Source organism: Dryobates pubescens, chromosome 17 (genome assembly GCF_014839835.1).
Source record: "Dryobates pubescens isolate bDryPub1 chromosome 17, bDryPub1.pri, whole genome shotgun sequence".
Lineage (NCBI taxonomy): Eukaryota > Metazoa > Chordata > Aves > Piciformes > Picidae > Dryobates > Dryobates pubescens.
Genome location: NC_071628.1, coordinates 20,259,081 through 20,274,135, shown reverse-complemented (window position 1 = coordinate 20,274,135; position 15,055 = coordinate 20,259,081). Strand labels below are relative to the sequence as shown.

The 15,055-nt window shown below is 58.9% G+C and overlaps 1 protein-coding gene across 2 annotated transcripts; it reads right to left on the bottom strand.

Moving 5' to 3' along the window:
* Positions 1–2,252: 2,252 nt before the first annotated feature.
* Positions 2,253–14,866, bottom strand: AP3B2 (adaptor related protein complex 3 subunit beta 2). 2 transcript variants are annotated; one of them, XM_054168843.1, is made up of 27 exons: positions 14,715–14,866; positions 11,763–11,838; positions 11,579–11,653; positions 11,366–11,461; positions 11,106–11,266; positions 10,923–10,989; positions 9,380–9,562; positions 9,105–9,278; positions 8,801–8,898; positions 8,491–8,545; positions 8,309–8,380; positions 8,078–8,140; positions 7,736–7,868; positions 7,543–7,652; positions 7,290–7,466; positions 7,018–7,204; positions 6,798–6,916; positions 6,463–6,574; positions 5,800–6,007; positions 5,559–5,730; positions 5,413–5,467; positions 4,808–4,914; positions 4,473–4,704; positions 4,295–4,379; positions 3,591–3,688; positions 2,779–2,917; positions 2,253–2,546 (listed from the first exon to the last, which is right to left on the bottom strand). In XM_054168843.1, exons 1-27 carry the CDS (start codon positions 14,825–14,827, stop codon positions 2,396–2,398), a joined length of 3,318 nt encoding a protein of 1,105 aa, XP_054024818.1. In that variant the 5' UTR covers positions 14,828–14,866; the 3' UTR covers positions 2,253–2,395. The 2 variants fall into 2 exon arrangements, with proteins under 2 accessions (XP_054024818.1, XP_054024817.1); XM_054168842.1 differs by lacking the exons at positions 8,078–8,140; positions 8,309–8,380; positions 8,491–8,545; ... (7 more) ...; positions 11,763–11,838; positions 14,715–14,866 and having other exon boundaries at positions 5,562–5,730; positions 7,736–7,864.
* Between the last annotated feature and the right edge of the window lie 189 nt (positions 14,867–15,055).

Below are 15,055 nucleotides of genomic sequence, written 5' to 3'. Positions count from 1 at the left end.
GGGAGGGGTCTGGAGCCCAGCCCTGGGAGGAGAGGCTGAGGGAGCTGGGGTTGCTTAGCCTGCAGAAGAGGAGGCTCAGGGGAGACCTCATTGCTCTCTACAACTGCCTGAAGGGAGGTTGTAGCCAGGTGAGGCTTGGTCTCTTCTCCCTGGCAACCAGAACAAGAGGACACAGTCTCAAGCTGTGCCATGGGAGGTTTAGGCTGGAGATGAGGAGAAAGTTCTTCCCAGAAAGAGGACTTGGCCATGGGAATGTGCTGCCCAGCAAGGTGGTGGAGTCCCCGTCCATGGAGGTGTTCAGAAAAGGCTTGGATGTGGCCCTTGGAGCCATGGTTTAGTTGTCAGGAAGTGTTAGGTGTTAGGCAGTAGGTTGGACTTGATGATTTCTGAGGTCTTTTCCAACCTGGTTGATTCTATGATTCTAAGCCTCCCCTGGCACTAGTTGAGCTTGCAGTCACCTCACACCCTGGGGATGCTTCGGTGCTGGCAGCTCTTCACACACAGGTTGTGGGGCTCACTGTGCCTCCTGTGAGGGAAGTGGAACCTCCGTGGGACCCCTCCCCTCAAGGTGAGTAGCATCCCCCATGGGGTTAAAATATTCCCCCATCTCTCAAGGGGATCCCCACAGAGCTGAAACGGGGCTCACCCTGGGAGGAATGAGACTCCTGTGGGGTTCAAACAGGGCACCCCCAAGGGGAATGGGACCCCCAGGGTCAATGGGATATCCCAGGGATTTAAACACGGACTCATTAAGGGGAATGGGACCTACAGGGGTGTTAAACAAGGCTACCTCAAGAGAAATGGGACCCCCAAGGGGAATGAGATCTCCAAGAGGTTTAAACAGGGCTACCTCAAGGTGAATGGGTTCCCCAAGGGGTTTAAATAGGATTACCTCAAGGGGATTGGGGTGCCGAAGGGATTCAGACAGAGCCTCCACAAGTGGAAAGAGCTTGCCAGGGGATTTAAATACCTCCTTCCCAAGGGGAATGAGACCCCCAAGAAATTAAAACAGGGACACCCCCCACCAAGGGGAATGGGATCTCCAAGGGGTTTAAACAGAGTTATTTCAAGGAGAACAGAGCCCCTAGGGGATTCAGACAGAACCTCCCCAAGGGGTTTAAATATCTCCTTCGCAGGGGGTTTAAATACCTCCTTCCCAAGAGGAATGAGATCCCTAAGGGATTAAAATGGAGACACCCCCCCACCAAGAGGAATGGACTCTCCAAGGGGTTTAAATGGGGCCCCCTCCAAGGGTGATCCCCCAAGGGATTAAAAACAGGCCCGGGCCAAGGGGAATTAAGGTAGTGGCCAGCTCCTGGCTTCAGCCCTGCTGGCTGTGGGGCATCGCTGGGTGCTGTGCCTCTGGCCCCAGTCATGGAAATGGGCCTTTCCCTGTGGGAACAAGTGTGGTGACACCCAGCAGTTGGTGGTGCTGCTGCACCAGCCAGTGTTTCCTCATCCCTCAAAAAAATAAAGGTGATTTTATCCCATCTCCTACCCACATACTGGAAAGAGCAGGAAGCTCCTCACCCTTTTCACAGCAGCAGAAGGGTTTGGAGTCAAGGCAACTTCGGATCCAGGCCTCTCCGTGCATCCTTTGCTCATTCTCCCCCAGGCTGGCTCCCCTCTGGGCTGCAGCTTTGGAACAGGAGAGCTGGGGCTCTCTGAAATCCCGCTCAAGCCATGCTGGGAGGAGAGTCAAATTTTCTCTCTTTTCCCCCCCCCCCCACCCCAGCTTGGAGATGAAAAGCTTCCCGGAGCCAGCCCCAGGACTCCCTCCCGTGGCAGTGCAGGATGGACCCAGCTGTGCTGCAGCAGGTATTTCCGTGGTCAAAGCACGAGCAACTCTGAATAAATAGCTGGAAACCTCCCAGGGCTCCTCAGGTCTGAAGGCACAGGAGGCCTCCAGCCTTCTGCCACGCCGCAGGGTGGTTTATTCCAGCCCTGTGTGGAGGTGCTGGGTTTTCTCCAGGAGCCAGCAGCCATCCCCCTCCAGGGTACTTGTGTGTCCCCCATTGCCTAAGGAATAGCTGGCCCTCTGATGTCCTCTGTCGCTGTCCCAGGGAGACTGGCAGAGCCTGGCACAGGGGCAGTTTTGGCCTGATCTGCACACAGAGCAAAGGAGGGGAAGGCAGTGGGTTTGAGAAGAGCTTTATTGGGACATCCTGGCCATAATAAATAGGAGTTACACTGGGAGATGGCGGTGAGGAGACAGGGGCTGGGGCTGCTGCTGCCCTGAAGGGGCAGGGATATCACCCTGCATCCCATCTGCCCTGTCCTGCTCCTTCCTCCTGGCAGTGAAGTCAGCCCAGCGCAGGGAATAACTTGGCAGAAACCAGGGCAGGGAGAGTTCAGGGGGCAATACAGGGTAGAGGTGGGTGGGAAGACAGGGCTGTCACTGTGACAGGGCCTGGATGATGTCCTTCACCAGCATGGTGCCAATAACCATCTTCTCGCTGTTGACGGTCAACTGGGCCGCGGTGCCATCCCGTCGCTCCAGGGTGATGAGCACCAGGCTCCCGCTTGTCACTGTCTTGGCTGCAAACCTGCTCACCAGCAAACATGGCTTCAGACTGAGCTGTCCCCCTGTCACCCTCCCACCCCCGCCAGGATCCTCCAGTGGGGACCAGAGAGGTGTCTGGCACTCATGGCCAGCATCACATGTGGGTTCACACAGGCTTTTTGTCCTAAAGGAAGCCCTGAGTGCCCCCACTGTGATTTGTGTGGGACAGGAGAGGTGACAGTTCCTGCCTGGTCCTGGTGCAGAGGTCCAGCTACCTGTACTCATTGTCGGCACCACAGGGCACGCGGCCTACGTTGGCAGCTGAAGTCACTTGCTGGACGATGGTGTGGTCACTCCAGCATTTCTCAGGCAGCATCAGCTTCTCTGTGATCTCGCTCATGCCCATCAGCTTCCCTGGAGCAGACAGCAGAGGCACCTGCCCATATCTGGCCATGCACCCAGCAGCCGAGTCCCTGCTGTCCCCAGACCAAGGCCCTCCAGTCACCAGCTTCCTGCATCCCGATATCCCCTTCTATATCCCAAACAGGTTGCCCTGCTTGCTCCTCTCCAGTCCAGCAGAGACAGATTGAGGAATATTCTTCCACAACCCTTCCTGGGCCTGTCCCCATGTCTCTGCCCAGTGGCAGCAGCCATGTTCCTGGAGAGGGGCTCTATCCATCAGCTTTGCCCGTCACTGGCAGCTGTGGGGCACCAAGCACAGCTCAGCACTGACCCGCATCCGTGGGGCCAGGGCAAGGATTCTGCTGCTCCAGGAGCATGGAGATGTGGGGATCGTGTGTCTCCGTTACTCACCGTACACCGTGCTGGGAGCCCCAGGGGTGGGACAACCCTGCCTCGCCGTGTGGGGCCCTGTCAGATCACCCCAACCTGCAGGCCGTGGGGTGTAGGACAGGGAGGAGCTATTCTAGCAGAGCTAGTCTAGGGGCCACTTACCCTCACCGGGGCGCATGAGGTGCTCTAGGGCCACAGCCAGAGTGGCAGAGGGGACAAAATTGGGGGTGAGAGTTGGTACTGGGGCAGTAGGTGCCTCTGTGCCACCCTGTCCCCGTCCTTGTCCCTCACTTACCCTGCTCCTTCTTGAACTCATTTTCACTCATGAAGACAGGGGCCATGAGCTCACCCACGGGCGGCTGGATGGAGACGTAGAAGTGACGTGTGTGGGTGCTGGGGAGACAAGCGGGTGAGGGGCCACATGCTCAAAATGTCCCTCCACCTGGTCTCACTTCCTGTCCCTGCCCTGAGCAGGGCATGGCCAGAGAGAAGCTGAGGCTTTGGGAATAGGGGAAACCTGTCAGTCTGGGCCTGGGGTGCCTGCCACTTCCTTGTCCCCTGCAGGGAGCCCCCAGCCACCCCATGCCCATTCCAGTGTCAGCCATCCCCTGGCGGGACCCTGGTGCCTATCTGTCCCTGATGCCCAGAAGGGATCCTGCCCTACTATCCTAAGGGGTACCTCACATTCTCTCTGGCCATCCTCTGTCCACTGGAAGGATGTTGGTGCCTGTCTGGCTGTCCCCACTGTCCTGGAACACCCCATGCTCTGTCCCATGGAGCTCCCCACTGTCTGTTCTGCTGTCCTTTGAGACACCTTATACCTTGTCCTGTCCCCTGGAGTACCCCATGCCCTGTCTGGCCTTCTCCCTGATACTCTGTCCCTTGGAGGGATGTTGGTGCCCATCTCACTTTCCCCATCCCCTTGAGCCCCTGTGCTCTGCCCCATTGTCCTCATGCCCTGGGACATCCTTCCTGTCCTACCCAGTGCTGGATGCTCACCACAGCTGGAAGTTGGCCGCCTGGGTGGAGTCACAGAAGTCGATGCCCATCACCACGCTAGCCGTGTCCCCGGGTGCCAGGCGCTCTGAAACCACAGGGCTTGGCGCTGTATCCCACCTGCCTTCCACCAGCCAGCCCCTGTCCTCGTGCCCGCTCCCCTCCCCCCACAGCGCTGTACCGATCTCGGGGAACTCCTGGATGCGCATGCCTGAGAGTGGCTTGGGCTCGCTGACCCGCAGGTTCTTCACCTCCGTGTCAGTGTTGTTGGAGATCTGGATCTGGACGGCCACCATGTGGGGGTCCCCCGGGAAGGGCCGGCGGCTGAAGCAGTACTCAACAGCCAGCCCCTCGCCTGCCATGCGGTGCAGCAGCTCATAGGTCCTCACTGCGCCTAGCGCTGGGCTCAACAGCTGGGAGAGAGCAGGGGACAAGGGACAGGTGTGCGCTGCCCACCTCCTCATTCCCCTGTGAGTGGCAGGGAGCCCCTGGTAAGGGTGTGGGCGAGACACTTACAGCAGGTGCCAGGGAGGTGTCGGTGAGTGTGAGGCCCTCCAGGTCGTTCACCAGGCTGGTGGAGATGATGCTGCTGGAGGGGACAGGCTGAGGAGGCGGGGGGGTAACTGCCGGGTAGGGGGAGGAAAGAGTTAACAGCTCTGATGAGCCACAGCCTTGTGGGAACAGCACCTTTAGCATAGCCCCATGGAGACAGCTAGGGTGGCACACTTGCTTGGGGACAATCCTGTAGGTACAACTCCATGGGGACATCCCTGTAGGGACAACCCCAGTGGCATAGCCCTATAGGACATCCCCCATGGGGACAAACCCAGTGACATCCCCCCATGGAATAGACCCTTGGGCACAGCCCTTGTGGCATACCAGGGACAATTCTGTAGTCACAACCCCATGGGGACAGCCCCATGGGCATACCCCCAACAGGTACAGCCCTGCTGTCACAGCCCCATGGCCCACAGCAATCCATGGGGAAAAGGACTGCTCATCCCAGCTCGGCAGCTCCCAAAGGACCCACAAGGCCCTGACCCCACCAGGGCAGATGCTTGTGCCTCAGTTTCTTGAGCACTGCCATGACGGTGACCCCATGCACCCAGGCAGCAACTCACAGTCATCCAGGTCGAGTAGGGAGACCTCCTTGGGGCCAGCCTTGCTGCTGTGGGGCTGTGGGGTGGCAGAGAGATGGGTGCAGTGTGAATAAGGTGTCTGGGGGGTCTCTGCACTGCTCCCCAGTGTGGCCCAGCTCAGCCCTCACCACTTTCTTCTGCTTGGCCTCTGCCTCAGAGCCTGAGTCAGAGCCTGAAGAGCTGCTCTCGGACGCGCTGGCCTCCTCTGAGGAGGTTTCGGCATGGCTCTTTCTCCCCTGTGGTGCCTTCTTCTTCTTGGCCTTCTTTGTCCCCTCCTCCTCCTCTTCTTCCTCGCTGGGGCTGTGGGAAGAGCATGGCTCAGGAGAAGCTGGGATTTGGTTGGGGGCACTTGGCTTCCCCAGGAGGTACCTGCCCGATTTCCCTGGGGCTGTTTTCTGTGAGCCTTCCTTTTCCTTCCTCTTTGGCCTCTTTTCCTTCTCCTCCTCATCCTTGTCCTCTGACAGGTCCCCACTGTCGCCTTCTTCCTCTTCCTCTTCCTCCTCCTCCTCTTCACTGCCAGAGCTGGAGCTGCCGGAGCTGCTGGAGCTGCTGCTCTCCTCACTGACAGACTCAGGCTCTGTGGGGGACATGGCTCAGCCCTTTTGCATCCTACCTTGTCCCACCATCCTCCCTCTGCATCCCACTGTGTCCAGCATCCCCTTGCCACATCCCTCCATGCCCCCTCACTGTGTCCTTACCACGATGGATGTCTCCATTGCACTGTCCTCTGCTCCATGCCCTATCAATGTGGTACCTGCCTGATTCCCCACTGTGATGGCTTCTACTTTATGTTCCATCATGGTGGTACCTGCCCCATGGACTACCATGGTGGTATTTGTCCTGTGCCCCACTGTGGTGGCTCCTGCCTCATGTCCTACCATGGCATTCCTTGCCTGTTCCCCATCATGGTGGCTTTTGCTCCATGCCTCACCTTGCTGGCACCTGCCTGATGTCCCTGCCACAGTGACCTCTGCTCAGTGCCCCACCGCAGTGACCCCTGATGCATGCCCTGCCATGCCACTGAGTCCTCACCGCTGTCTGCTGACTCTGTAGGCCCTGACTCTCCTTCTGAGTCAGAGTAGAAAGGTTTCTCCACCTTCTCCTTCCTCTTCTCACGGCTGGTACACTTGGTCCACTCAGGAACCTGTCAGCACAGGAGCAGGGCCATCACCCATGGGTGGGGGGCCCAAATGGCAGCCATTTCTCCCCCTTTTGTCCCCATGCGAGTGTGAGGGCACCAGAGAGGGGATATGGGGCAGTTGAGCAGCACCTGGGCACCTTCTGTGGTTCTCCCAAGACCTCAAAATGATGCCCTCACATTGCACCCCCCAACCATGCACCCATGTACCCCAGGGTGCTCCACACACCTCCACGTTTCTCACAGAGGGGTCAGGGGCCTCATCTGGCCAGTCAGGCAGCTCCTGGTACCCCACAGCCTTGGCATTGAGCAGGTGGGACAGGGAGCCCAGCTGGAAATGGTCCCGATCTACAGCAGGATGAGAGGTGGCAGCAGCTCAGGGACAGCCATGCAGCGCCCTGGTGACAGCTGGCCCCGTGTCTCCATGCCCTGTGACCATGGGTGGGTACCTTTGAAGGAGGACTCCAAGATGGGAGCGGGTTTTTGTGCCAGGAAGAGCTTCTTGGCATACTTGTTGAGGGCTCCACTCTTCTCGGTGGGCACAATGAGCTGGCGGATGAAGCGAGCCCGGTCGCGGATGTCGTAATTCTGGTCATACTTGGCCAGGTTGAGGACGTACTGGGTCAGGAGCTTGCTCTGTGTCAGAGGATGTGTTCAGGGCCAACCTCTCCCTTCACAGTGGGGAAACTGAGGCATGGCTGGTGGGCCCCATCCCTGGTACCTGCTTGGAGTTGGTTAGGTAGAGCTTAGCTGCCAGGTTGATGACTTGCAACTTGACAATGTCCTCCTCGTTGGTGAAGGACTTGGCCATCTTGCGCAGCACATCAGGCGCAATCTTGGGCACGTGCTCGCAGTACTCGCCAATGAGCCACAAGATGCTGGCTCGTGCCATTGGTACCTGCAAAACATCCCCCTGGCACGTGGCATCACTGCCACTCCTCTGGTCCTGTGGGCCATGCAGCATCCCCACCCACCTGGATGTTGTCAGTGAGCTTGGCCATGTGCTTGATGATCTCACTGTGCTGGGCTGGCTGCATCTGCAGCAGCTTTTTGATGACCACTACAGATTCAGCCACCACCAGCTCTGCAGGCAAAGACCAGACCTCAAGCAGGGTCCTGCCCCAAGAGCAAAGGGGCCCTCTTTTTTCCCCCATCTCCCACACTCACCGTCCCGGTTGGAGAGGAGCTGGACCAGGCCGTTGAGGCAGGTGTCCCGCACCTTCCCGATGTTGGTAGCACAGCGCCCAATGGCTTGGATGGTGGCTGCCACAAAGTCCTTGTCCATGCTGCGAATGTAGGTCTATGCAGGCATGGGAGGGACACACGATGTCACCCACATGCCAGTGGTGATCACACACTGGGGCTCTTTGGAGCCACCCAATGTGTTTGGCACGGCCTAAGCCCACTCATCCTGGTGGGACACTCCTCTGTCCCCACTGTGGTGGTGTTTTGGCACCCAGAGCCATGCCAGGGTGGCACCCTGGTGGCCTCAGTATGGCCACGGCATACCTGGAACTCCCGCAGGATGGTGGAGATGTTGGTCTCATTGGCTAGGTTGGTGAGGACCTCCAGCTGTGGGAAAGAGGAAGAAATGGGCAGCATGAAGGCATGGTGCGAGCACATGCGATTCTTGCTGTCCCCTTGTCCCCAGGGCATGGAGGACAACTGCCCCAGAGAGAACAGGCTCCATGAAGCCCCAGAGCCACCAGTGGTGGGTTCTGCTGAGTGTTTCCAGCTCACCTTGAGGATCTTGATCTGTGTGGGATCTGTGGAGCGGATGTAGAAGCTCTTCAGGTAGGGTTCAAACATCCCCTGCATGCAGAGTCAGTGGTGTTAGTGTCACCCTGTCCCTGCCTTGCTGGCCCTCATTTTACTCAAGAGCCAGCAGGACCAAGACCTCCTACACTGAGTCCAAGACTCACCCGCCGTTTGATGGACATGGTGGCCACGTTCTGCAGCACAACATACTGCACCTCACTGTGGGAACAAAGAGGGGCCACCATCAGCAGGGTGGGGCAGAGCCAGACCCCCTCAGCAAGACCCTGTGAAAATGGGGTGGAACCCACCCACCGTGATGCTGCCACCCCATGACTGGGCTGGGCCAATAAAGCCCTTCTTTTATCCCTAACGATGTGCCCTGCAGGGGTCTCTCCTAGGCCTTGGGAGTTCTCCATGGGTCCCACCAACTGCAGTGCTGGGATGGGAAACCACCACAACCCTGATGCCACAGACCTGTGACTCCGCAGGAGCCGCACCAGCGCCTTGGCGATGACGCCGACCTCTGCCTTGGGTGCCAGGTGGAAGTAGAGCTGTGCCACGGCCATCACCACCTGTGGAAACACATCTGAGAATCGCCCAGTGGGCACAGGGACAACCTGAGGAAAGGCTGTGACCCTGAGTCCTAGCTGGCAGCACCTAGAAGAAACCTGACCCTCAAACACCCTGGTGGCTTCTTGGCCAGTGGGGACATCATGAGCCCAGACTTCTGGGCACCACTGGCCCTTGTGGCGTGGACAGGGCTGGGGCAAGGGCTCACCGCGGCGTTGCGGCTCTGCAGCAGGGGTTTGGTGTTGCGCAGGAGCAAGCGGTGGTCGGGGTCCATGACATAGGGTTTGCGCTTGGCCAGCGAGGCTGCTTCTGCCTTGGCATCCTTGGTGTCCTCTTCCTCAGAGCCGTAGAAAGCCTTCTCGGTGTTCTCCAGCAAGGACTCCTACCAGCAGGTGAGATAACTTGCACCTCCCCAGCTGCACCCTTCTTCACCCCATCTCCCGGGGGGGAACTCCCAGGGCACTCTGAGGCTCCCACACTCACATTCTGGTTGGGGCTGAGGAACTGGGTGCGTGCATAGCGGGTCAGCATGTTGATGATGACCACCTGCCCCCACTCCTCCACATCGATGAGCAGGTTGCAGAGCTTGCGGTAGTTCTTGTGGATGAGGTCGATGCGCTCCGGACAGACCTCCTCAAATGCCATCACCACGCTGCCGGCCACCAGCTGGGGAGGAAAAGGCTGGAGTGACTCACTGGGGTGGTGGCACCTTCATCATGTTGGGCATGGTGGCATCCATGTGAGGATGCCGGTTTGGTGTGGATGGTGTCTTACTCATGGAGATGCTGGCTTATGGGAGATGGAGGGATCCCCATGAGGATGCTGGTCAGGTGGGGATGGCAGCATCCCCACAAGGATGCCAGCTCTGCAAGGGACAGCTGTGTTCCCGCCAGAATGCCTATTTGGTGAGGACATCTGCATCCCTGTCAGAATGCTGGATCAGTGGGGATGATGGCATCCCCATAAGTATCACAGGATCACATGATGTCAGCGGTTGGAAGGGACCCAAAGAGATCATCAAGGCCAACCCCACTGCCTGAGCAGGACCATACAATCTAGCTCAGGTCACAGAGGAACATATCCAGATGGGCCTTGAAAGTCTCCAGAGGAGATGACTCCACAACCTCTCTGGGCAGCCTGCTCCAGGGCTCCGTGACCCTTACAGTAAAGAAGTTCCCCCTTGTGTTGAGGTGGAACCTCCTGTGCTGCAGCTTATGTCCATTGCTCCTTCTCTGCTCCCTGCACAGGGTGCAAGTGAGCAGAGCCTGTCCCCTCCCTCCTGACCCCCAGCCCTCAGATATTTATAAACATTTTTTAATAAATCCCCTCAAGTCTTCTCTTTTCCAGACTAAAAAGCCTCTCAGTCCCTCAGCCTCTCCTTACCAGGCAGTGCTCAGTCCCCTAATCATCCTTATAGCCCTCTCCAGCAGATCCCTGTCCCTCTTGAAATGGGAAGCCCAAAACTGAACACAGTACTCAAGATGAGGTCTCACCAGGGCAGAGTAGAGGAGGACAACCTCCCTGGGTCTGCTGGACACACTCTGCTGAATGCCCCCCCTTCTGGGCCCCCAGGGCACATTGCTGTCCCATGCAGACCTTGCTGCCCACCAGCACCCCCAGGTGCTTCTCCTTAGGGCTGCTCTCCAGCAGATCCCTTCCCAGCCTGTGCTGCTGCAGTTTATTCTTCCTTCCCAGTTGCAGGACTCTGCATTTGTCCTTGTTGAACCTTGTTTGGTTCCTCTCTGTCCAACTCTCAGTCTGGCCTCATAGCCTTCAGCTATGGGTATTGGCTTGACGGGGACAGTGACATCCCCCAAGAAGATGCTGGCTCTGGGGACAGCTGCATCCCTGTGCACATGTTGGATCAGTGGGGACAACGGCATGTCCATAAGGTTGCCTGTTCTGCATGGATGGCTGCATCCCCATTAGGACAGCAATTTGGCAGGAACCTCTGCATCCCACCAGGACAATGAGGATGGTGATGACCCCAGGTTTAGTGGCAGGGGAGATGCAACACCCCACTCACTGTGGTCTTGTCTGCCAGCAGCTTCTCAATCACTTCGATGAGCTGGTCCTTCTGGTCTGAGTCCAGGCTGTGAGGGAAGAGCAGGGCAGGTGTTGCTGGAGCAAACTCCTCCTATCCCTGCCTTGCACCAAGCAGCTGAGACTCCAACCCTCTTTGGTACCCCTAATATTTAGCAGCTGTTACCTGTAGAGCTTGGGGATAGCATGGGCAGCCGTCTTGCGCACATAGGGGGACATGTCCGAGGCGGCCTCCTTGATGGCCAGCATCATGATGGGCACGATGATGGGCACCCGGATGCTGGAAAGGACGCGCAGAGCGCTGGCACGGATCAGCTGGTTGGGGTCCTGTGGAGATGGGGGAGGTGGTGGGGTGGGGTGTCTGAAGTGCAGCTGTGGGGAGCTCTCCGGCCCCACAGATTTGGAAGGGGCCCCAAACCAGCCCACCTTGAGTCCTCGCTGGAAGGTGGAGATGGAGAGCAGGGCCAGATCCTGCTGCTCCTCTGCGTAGCGCACCAGGTAGACATACACCAGCTTCTTCACCTGTGGGGTGAAGGTGTTGGGGCCACCTCAGAGCCCCCCTGTAACCCATCCCACCCCCAAAGCCCTCTTGCAGGTAAGGTGCCAGTCTCTGGGGACACCCACCCTAACCTTCCTCACCTCAATGTTCTTGCAGGCAACATTTTTCACCACAGCTGGGAAGAGGTCAGAGGCGTTTTTACCCCGGGCGATCATCTGGGGAGTAAGGAACCACCAGTGTGACACTGTGCAGCTGGCATGGCACAGCATGGCACAGCACAGCTTGGCACTGCCAGTGGACCCCACCAGTGACAGCAACGCTCACCGCCACAATCCTCTTCATGGCCTCCAGCTTGAGCGAATCCTTGTTGCTATCAAGCATCTCCTTAAGGTCATCGTGCCTATGCCAGTGGTAAAAAAATCCCAGGTTTAGCAATTTTTAGCCTTTTCTACCCATTTTTAGTCTTTTTTTTTTTTTTTTTTTTTTGTGCCCAGGCCACCATCAGGCTGACAACTGACACTTTGCCATGAAATATGTATAGCGACAGGAGTTCAGTTACAGCTGGGTGAAAGAGGAGCTGGAGGCACCAGCGTGGCACTGGCACCCAGCTCTGTCCTCATCCTGGGTGCTGGGACGACCCCATCCCAGTTTGGCTGTGGTTGTCACCCTAGGATGTCCCCAGATCGCTTCACAGGGAGCAGGTGCCCATCACTGGTTCGATCCTGGCCAGCAGCTCAGCTTGGCTGGATGTCCCTTGTTCCCTCATCAGCACAGTGTCATGGATGTGCCAGTACACCCAGATGCAGAGCCCTTCCTCAGTCCTTTCCCTGGGCTGAAGAAACGCCACCAGCTGGCTGTCACCACTGTCCACTTTTCGAAGGGATGTCTGTCCCCACCAAACCAGGGGACCTGCAAGGACCACAGCAGCTGGAGGTGGTACCCTTGGGACTCAGCTTGGCCAGAGCCACCATTGCTGAAGGCTGACAGAGGGCTCATTGGGGGGGTCTTACCGCGGTGGTGGCCCGGTGCCAGCGGCCACCTCAGGCTCAGGACTGGCGAGTGGCCGCAGCTCATCGACTCGCAGGGCGCTGTAGCACGCAGGCTGTCCAGCCTCGGTGGCCAGCACCGGGCTCGTCGCCTCCTCGGCTGTGTCACCACCCACTGGTGATTTCGGCCGTCCAGCTGGCCCTGCCGGTAGCTGCCGCAGCAGCTTCTGCACCGGTGGTAGGGACAGCATGGCTTTGGCCGGGGGTGGTGGCCCTGGGGATGGTGGCAGGGCTGTGGCCACACTTCTCCTGCCAGCACCACCAGCTGAAACTTGATGCTGGGGGTTGGGGTTGCAGCCAGGTCGTGACGTCCTTCCTGGTAGATGAGGCCAGCCGTGGGGGTCACCTCCAGGTGCCACCCATCCTGCAGCTAAGGCTTGGGCACATTGCAAGGAGCATCTTCCCCAGGTGGTTTGAGTGGCTTAGTCCTGGCCACAGACCCCATGTCATGATGGGTGCTGTGGTTGCACCTGGGGTATGTATGCGAGTGTCCCATCTGATGGGTGGGGTGGCAGGATGTGACATGTGTGGATGTCCTGCCTGGGTGATGGGGTGTCCCACTCAGGTGGTGGGCTGGCACAGGAGGGTAATTTTTCTTGCCCCATGTGACCTGCATAGCTCATAGGGATGGTGACAGATCTGGTGCGGCCCCAGGGGGACAGGCCTCAGTGAAGAGCAGCACAGAGGTGATTGGGACACTGCCCTGGGGTCAGGGATGGGGTAGCACTGCTAGAGTTGGGGACACTGATGGCAAGTCAGAGTGGTTAGGGCTGGGGGACACTGCCAGACTGGGAGACACTGCTAGGAGGGCAGGGTTGGGGGACACTGATGGCAGGTCAGAGCTGGAGGGACGCTGACAGACTGGGGGACACAGCTAGGGGTCAGAGATAGGAGGACCCAGCCAAACTGGAGGACAGTGCCAGGAGCTCATGAAATGGGGAGACACTGTAGGATGGGGACATTGCCAGTGGGTCATGCATGAGGGACACTGACAGAGTGAGGGACACTGCTAGGCAGGGTCAGGGAGAGGGGACACTGCCAGCAGGGGCAAGGACACGAGGACACATCAGCCACAGGGATACTGCCAGCAAGTGAGGACTGGAGTGTTCCAGACTGGGGGACACTGTCAGAGGGGCAGAGATGGGGTGGAGATTGCTGGACGGACTTGGGGACACTGCCAGTGAGTCAGGGAGGGGGGACACTGCCAGACTGGGGATATTGCCAGCATGTTGGGGGAGGGGGCACATCCAGAGGGAGGGGACACGGCCAACCTGGTGGTCATTGCCAAGGACTCAGATGGTGGGAACTGGTGAAACTGGGGGACAGTGCCAGGGGCCCATGGAACCAGGGACACACACTGTGAGATAGAGACACTACCAGCAGGTCACAAGTGAGTGTTATTGCGAGACTCTGGGGGGGCACTGTCAGAGAGGCAGGGTGGGGGGACAGTGATAGAGTGGTGGGTGCAGGGAATCGGGGCTGAGGGGGACATGCCAGACTGAGGGACACTGCCAGGGCCAAGGTGGGTGACACTGCCAGCCAGGGGAACATTGCTGTGGCATTAGGAGGTGTCCAGGGATGGGGATTGCCTGAATGTGTGACAGTGTCAGTGAGTCAGGGATGGGGGGGGACACTACCAGCAGGTCAGGGTTGGGGGCACATCCAGAGTGGGGGACACTGCCAAGGTTGGAAGGATAAGGGGACTCCCATGTTTCTGCAGCTTCAGGACACCCTCCCCACCTTACTCCGTGTCCCTGTGCCCACCCCCCAGCAGCCTGCCCCACACAGCAGCCCCCCCATGTTCTAGGGACATGAGTGTGGGGGGATGCTGTCACCGAGGGACCCCTGCAGAAGCCAGCGGAGCCCGGTATGGGTACGTTATCCCCAGGGTGTCCCCAGCCCAGGGACGGGGGGGTGCAGTGGGGATACCTGCACCTCACTGTCTCCAAATTCCCGTGGTTTTCCCCAAAACCTTCCCTGGCCCTTACAACCTGCAGTGATGGTGGCGTGAGCGGGTCCCTTGTCATCCTCATCATTTCCATCCTCATCTTCCACCCATTCTCACTGCCGTCTTCATCCCATCCCCATGCCCATCCCCATCCCATCCCATCCCCACCCGGACCGTGCCCAGCCCCCACTCAGGTACCGCGTCCTCAGCAGCGGCTACCCGGGCGGCCTCGGTCCGTTGTCCCCTGTGTCCGCCCCCCCGCCCCCAGCCCGTTGTCCACACCTCTTGTAATCGGAGGAGAAGATCCCCCCGCTGGCGGGGTCGTGGCCGTACTCGGGCTCCCCGAGGCTGGAGGACCCCCCCTTCTCCTCCCCGTAGGCCGGGCTGGCGGCCATGGCGGCGGGAGGTTGCGGGATGCTGGGACTGATGTCAGCGTCGTGCGGGGGGGAGGTGGACGACGACGACACACAGCGGCACCGCCCTAAAGTGCCTCACGCTCCCCAGACTCGGGGGAGGGGGCTTCAGGGCAACACCGGGGTCCAAAAGAGGTCCCTAAGCCTGCACACACATATCCAGGTTGGGGTGCCAGTGGTTAAATGGGCGGGGGGGGGGGGGGGGGGGGG

What these genes read in the sequence shown, in the direction of transcription:
- AP3B2 (XM_054168843.1), bottom strand. Translation starts at nt 14,827, where the DNA reads ATGGCCGCCAGCCCGGCCTACGGGGAGGAGAAGGGGGGGTCCTCCAGC. An exon ending in TACAGAGTCAGCAGACAGCG is followed by an intron (nt 6,008 to 6,462) that starts GTGAGGACTCAG and finishes TGTCCCCCACAG; the next exon opens with AGCCTGAGTCTGTCAGTGAG. An exon ending in CCTACTCGACCTGGATGACT is followed by an intron (nt 4,915 to 5,412) that starts GTGAGTTGCTGC and finishes CCTACCCGGCAG; the next exon opens with TTACCCCCCCGCCTCCTCAG.